Genomic DNA, 6,000 nt, shown 5'->3' on the forward strand with positions numbered 1-6,000 from the left:
ATCATCCAAAATGCAAACTGTAAACACAACAACAGCAAAAGAGTAACAACTGAGTGTGAGTAAGCAGACTATGAACAGGTGACAGATGGGGCAAGAATGCAGGAGGGAGCAACAAAGGACAACAGGTGCACAAGTGTGCTACAGACAGTGACAATTTGAGTGAATAAGTAATCACATTTGGACCACAGTAATTTCAATGTGACCGTTTAGGAAACCACTGGGCCAAATACTCAACAGGAGGCGGAATGGAGGAGCCTTCTTTGTGAGCATGCTCAGCATGTTGGCATGGGAACCAGGAAGCACAGAGGCTGTGTAGTCATCTCACAATGGATGGCTACCATTTTTAGGATGCAAATAAATTTTCTTTCTGGTCCCTGGATACAACATATATTGTTTTTCTCTATGCTTTCCTTGGCCCTGGAGGACTGCAGTTGCTGTTCCAAAATCACCAAATAAACCCCTTAATAAAATAAAGAAACCGTAGTAAGCAGTAACACCGGGTTTGCTGGAACACCCCCTTCCCCCTACCTTGCCTATGATTTTCTTCTGGGAACATTCAACAGAAATGGCTAAGTATTATCAATCCACTTGATAAAGCCAGCACAATCTTCAGTCCCCCGTCACAGAGCTAGAGTGGATGGGTATGTATATGTACGTGTGGCTCTGGGAATCTGGACGCTGCCTCACGTGATAACTCTTGCCCAGAACACTGGGTCGCTTCCACTGGAGACTCCGTGGTAACTCTAGAAGGTCATTAAATACTCAGTTCGCCACGGCTGCCACCTCCACTGTCATAGGATGATGCAGCATCTGCAGAAACGCTGTCTGCTGCCCCCCACTGATGGGGGTGGAGTGACAGGTGCGAAGTAGGCGTGGACTTTAATATTGGGTAAATGGGTCCTGAGTCTCTTGATTCCAGCCCGTGAGATTTGCTGGCAGTCACAGAGTTCTATCCACTCAAGGCTGTGACAGCTCTTCAAGTGCTCCAGGGATGCGTCTGTGATTAGTGGGCAGTTGTCCAGTTCAATCACCTCCAGCTGGTCACGAGCACAGGCCCCATTCCCCAGATGACGAATTCCATCGTCTGTGATCAGCTCACAGTGAGACAGACTCAATACTTGAAGTTGAGGACAGTGTATAGAAAGTTGGATTAAGGTGCTATCTGTTATTTGAACACACTCTTCCAGGTCTATCTTTTCAAGCTCATGGCAATTTCTGGCCAGAGTGGTAAAGCCTACATCTGTTAATTGTGAACACCTTGCCACTTCTAATATTCTAAGTTGTGGGCAGTTCTGACCCAGAGCATTCAGGATGGCATCCGTGATGTTGGAGCAGCCGGAGGCACAGAGGGACTGTAACTTATGGCACCCTCTGCATATAGTAATGAGACCTTCATCTGTGATTTGCAAGCAGGTCTTCAAGTTCAAAGTCACCAGTTCAGGACAGTGTGCACCTATGTACTTGAGAGCTTCGTCTTCTAGCTGTGTGCAGCCTTTTAAGAATAAGGCTTTGAGACCCCCACAGCCTCTCACTAGTGCTTGGATGCCATCCTTGGTTACTTGGTCACACCAGGAAATGTTCAATTACTCCAACAGTGGACATCCCTCACTCAGAGCTTTTAGAGACATGTTTGTTATTGATGTACAGGAAGCCAAGTCAAGGTGCCTGAGTTTGGAACAGAACTTGCTAAGGCTAGTACATGTAGCGTCTGTGGTCTTTGTACACCCATTTAAATTTAGTACTTCAGTGTTCCTACAGTTTTGTGCAAAGGTCCTTAATGCATTGTCTCCTACTCCAAGACACCCATGAAGACTTAACTTTCGTAAAAAGCCCCCACATATTTTTGAAATATTCTCCACTACCTGGCCCTCAATAGCCCTCTGGAAATCGAACAGGTCAATTCGCTGCCAGTTACTGCCATCTAGAGCCAGAACATTCCAGGCCCTGGAGACCTGAGCACAGCGACATAAGGTAACAACATCCAGAAAAGAAAATATCCATAATAGGAGTTCTTTGGGAAGCTTTTTATTGATTACAGCTTCATCACTATTTGAGAACATCTCAAACCTGCTCTTGGTCACTCCGTTCACGTCCCTCCTCATGAGGCTGGCGGGTGCGGCCGGGGCCTGGCGCTGCAGTGAGCCGGTGAGCCGAGTGCAAAGACGAGGGGCCCTGGGCAGGCCCAGGAGTTCCGGGACTGGGAGGAGGCAGAGGATCGGTGGAAGACCACTGGACTCCGGCTGGGCCTCCTCCACCTCCCGCGGCGCCGACGGCCTGCCTGTATGATTTTAAAACCCGAAACACGACTGCTGCTGTCAGACTCAATTCTTAAACTACTTATTAAACGTGCCAAGTACAGTTATACATTTATTTATTTTTTTTTAATATATTTTATTGATATTTTACAGAGAGGAAGGGAGAGGGACAGAGAGTCAGAAACATCGATGAGAGAGAAACATCGATCAGCTGCCTCCTGCACAACCCCCACTGGGGATTTGCCTGCAACCAAGGTACATGCCCCCGACCGGAATCGAACCTGGGACCCTTCAGTCCGCAAGCCGACGCTCTATCCACTGAGCCAAACCGGTTTCGGCTACAGTTATACATTTAATTATCAATTTTTTAAGGGCTTTTCAGAAAACTCCAGTGGTCGAGCCGTCCCTGGGCCCCAGCTGGGCTGAGCCCTATAGGTGCCCTGACAGGCTCAGCCCCAGAGTATTGGTGGTAATCTCGAATTTCTGAGGGGCCAGCCCAGGCTGGGCACCTGCTCTTCTTAGAGTTCTTGCCTTGATGTCAACACTACCTGGTAACTCCTGCACCTGCCTATGGGTGTACTTCATGATCCAGGGAGCCGAGACCACCTGCTGGTGTGACCTCTTCAAGCCCTGCAGCCACTCCTTTTGGCTCCCAGGAGAGGACATTTGCCAGCAGCTGCCCCAGGTAGGCTTCCCAGCAACACCTGTCCCTCTGTCCTGGCTGTACCTGAGCAAGGTCTGAGACGTGATACCTGAAATTTGAACAATCCCGCTAGTTATTATAACCAGTGGAGCACAAAATAAACTTAGTTTCACCGAAATGCCCCAGAGTAGGTTTGAAAAAAATTTGTGATGGTAACAAGTGCTGTTGGGATTGGGGGCAGGACATGGATCAGTTACACTGGTGTGATGGACAGGATTTACAGTGGAGGGGGCTTCGGCTTTGACTATGGGGCAAAGGATGGTCTCCATTTGGGGATGGGGGTTATAATTCCCCCAACGCTGGAGGGGAGGATTTGACATGTAGATACGCAAGATAGATCTCAATTTTTATGGGAAAATTTTATAATATGTGAACTGATATTTCAGTAAAACTATTTAGAAAAAGAGGGGGCTAGTCTTGGTTGGGTGGCTCAGTTGGTTGAGGTTGTGGGTTTCATCCCCAGTCTGGGCGCATATGGGAGGCAGCTGATCAATGTTTCTCTCTCACATTGATGTTTCTCTCCTTGTCTTTCTCCCTTCCTCTTTCTCCAAGAACCAATAAAAATGTGTCTTTGGGGACTAGCGGGTTTGGCTTAGTGGATAGAACATCTGCCTGTGGACTGAAGGGTCCCAGGTTTGATTCTGGTTGTGTGCTTGATCCCCAGTAGGGGGCGTGCAGGAGGCAGCTGTTCAATGATGCTCTCTCATCATTGGTGTTTTTATCTCTCCCTCTCCCTTCTTCTCTGAAAAATCAATAAAAAATATACTAACACACACACACACACACACACACACACACACACACACCTATCTTTGGGTGAGGATTTAAAAAAACGAGGGGGCTAGAGGCTGCTGCTCAACTTGGCTGCCCCAAGGTTGTCCCAAGAGGCCAGGCAGTAAGTACATTTTGGTCTGTCCAGGCTTGAACCGTTGGTCCAGCCATCCCTGTAGGAGTGCCTACGTGACTGGGTCCCCAAGCTCTAGTGCCAACATTATGCCTCGCCTCTTATGTGCCTGCTCGCACATTTTGCAAATTGTTTCATCATCATCATTAGCGAGTATTTACCGTGCGTTTCCCATGTGCAATACCAGAGTTTGCACGCGTTGGGTGGGGGTCGGTACTCAAGGCCCAGCTGAGGACCCATGGAGGGTCACAACTCCCATGGCCCGGTCAGCTGGCTGGCCTGTGCAGCTGCTGTGACGCTGTGACTGTGTGTGGGCACCCATTTACCTGAGCTGGAACAGGTGCAGAGCCCGGCCTCTGCTCTGATGTGCCCACAGGTTTGCCCAAATCAACCAGCTGCCATTTAGTGGGAGCAAGTGTGGTTTCCACCAAGCGTATAGGGCTGCCTATCCCCTCCTGTGAGTTGGTGTCAGTTTCACCCTCCAAGGGCTTCGCCCTTTGTTAGTGTCCTGGAGCTGCTGCAACAAAGGACCACAAACTGGGGTAGAGGGTGGGGTGTTAAAACAACAGAAATTTGTTTTCTCCGTTCTGGAGGCCAGCAGTCTGAAATCATGGTGTGGGCAGATTTGTGCCCCCTCCAAAGGCTCCAGGGAAGGGTCCCTCTCCACGTCCGGCTTCTGGAGGCTCCAGGTGGTCCTAGGCTTGGGGCGGTATCGCTATTGTTTCTGCCTTTGTGGTCATACAGCTCCCGTGTGTCTTCTCCCATCTCTTACAAGGACAATTGGATTCAGGGACCACCTTAATCCAGATAACCTCATCTAGAGATTCTTAACTTAATTACATCTACACAAACGTTTCCCCAAATAACTCCCACTCATAGAGTCTGTTGGACATATTTGAGGCCACCATTCAGCCCACCACAGCCACATGTCTGGGTTTTTATGGGATCCTCAGGGGCTGGAGGACAGCTACATAATGGGGTACATCTCACCAGGTTGTAGCTCACCTCCCACCTGGGCTGGCTGGCCCTCAGGGGACTGGTGGGATGGAGGGGACACGGTCCAGGCTATGCCCACATGGCTGTGCTGCAGAGCCAGGGCTGGGCTAGCAGACGCCTTTCTGGGGCAGTTAGCCTGTGTAAAACGACCCAGGGTGGGGACAAGTAACAGCTGTTTTGTACTTTCCAAAATAAATGTAAGTTTTTCCTAAACATGGGATTTCAAAACACTTATTGCATTCTCCAGTGATACTGTGTTGTGGGTCTAGGACCCCAAAGAAATTGGACAGAAGTGGGGTTTGCTCCTCCCCTGCTCTGCACGGCTGAACTGAAGGAGGAGGACTGTGCATCCAGGGTAAGGCCCACAGGACCCACTGAGAGACCCCCCCCCCCATCAGGCACAGCCAGGGACCATGGGGGAGGGGTCTTCCTTCTGCTGCCCCCAGCACTTTGGGATCAGCTACTGAGAACTGCCCACATTAAGTTTGGGAGCCCAGGAACAGCCAGGTGGGAGGAGTGGGGAGGGGACTGGGTCCATGAGCTCCTGCCTGTGTGGACAGTTGGGTGGAACAGAGGACAGGTGTCCCAGGGGCCTGGCTCAGGCAACCCTCTGAGTACAGGGCTGGCCTTCTACCCAACCTAGTGGCCCTCACCTTTCAAAACCCACTATACATACATACATACATACATATATATATATTTTGTAAATCAGGGGCTATTTAGTTTGTTAGTGTGGGTGGCCAGCTAGGGGTCTCCTGCAACAAGAGGATCTTCAATCTCAGGTCTTCTGGACGATTTGGCCCTGAGTCTGAGCTACCATTGTCCTCTCTCCCCCACTACCACCACTCGCCCCCGGTTTTATAAGCAAGATTTGCATCCCAGACACAGTGTTTTATTTGGGGAATTACTGAGGGCAATGAGCACATCATTAGCACCTTAATCAACACTGGACACCTTCCCGCTGGGGCTGCCACATCTTGTCAACAGGTGTGATCCGGCAACAGCCCTGGGAGGCCTGGCACAGAGCACAATTAGCAGCTAATGAGGAGGCTCGCACTGGGCCAGGAGCTGGGAGGGGAGGAAGGTCAGAGAGCTCCGTGGCCCTTCAGTGGTCCTCCCGCTGCTCCTTCCCAGGCAGGGCT

The 6,000-nt window shown here is 50.2% G+C and overlaps 1 protein-coding gene across 1 annotated transcript; it reads right to left on the reverse strand.

Annotated features, from left to right (window-relative positions):
* Positions 1-791: 791 nt before the first annotated feature.
* Positions 792-2,102, reverse strand: LOC308253806 (F-box/LRR-repeat protein 20-like; the record flags this gene model as incomplete). The annotated part of the gene is given in 2 exon segments (XM_080679564.1): positions 792-1,583; positions 1,587-2,102. Coding segments are annotated over 2 exon segments (1,308 nt in total).
* Positions 2,103-6,000: the final 3,898 nt, after the last annotated feature.

The sequence above is a fragment of the Plecotus auritus genome (assembly GCF_963455305.1).
Source record: "Plecotus auritus genome assembly, chromosome: 7".
Taxonomy (NCBI): Eukaryota; Metazoa; Chordata; class Mammalia; order Chiroptera; family Vespertilionidae; genus Plecotus; species Plecotus auritus.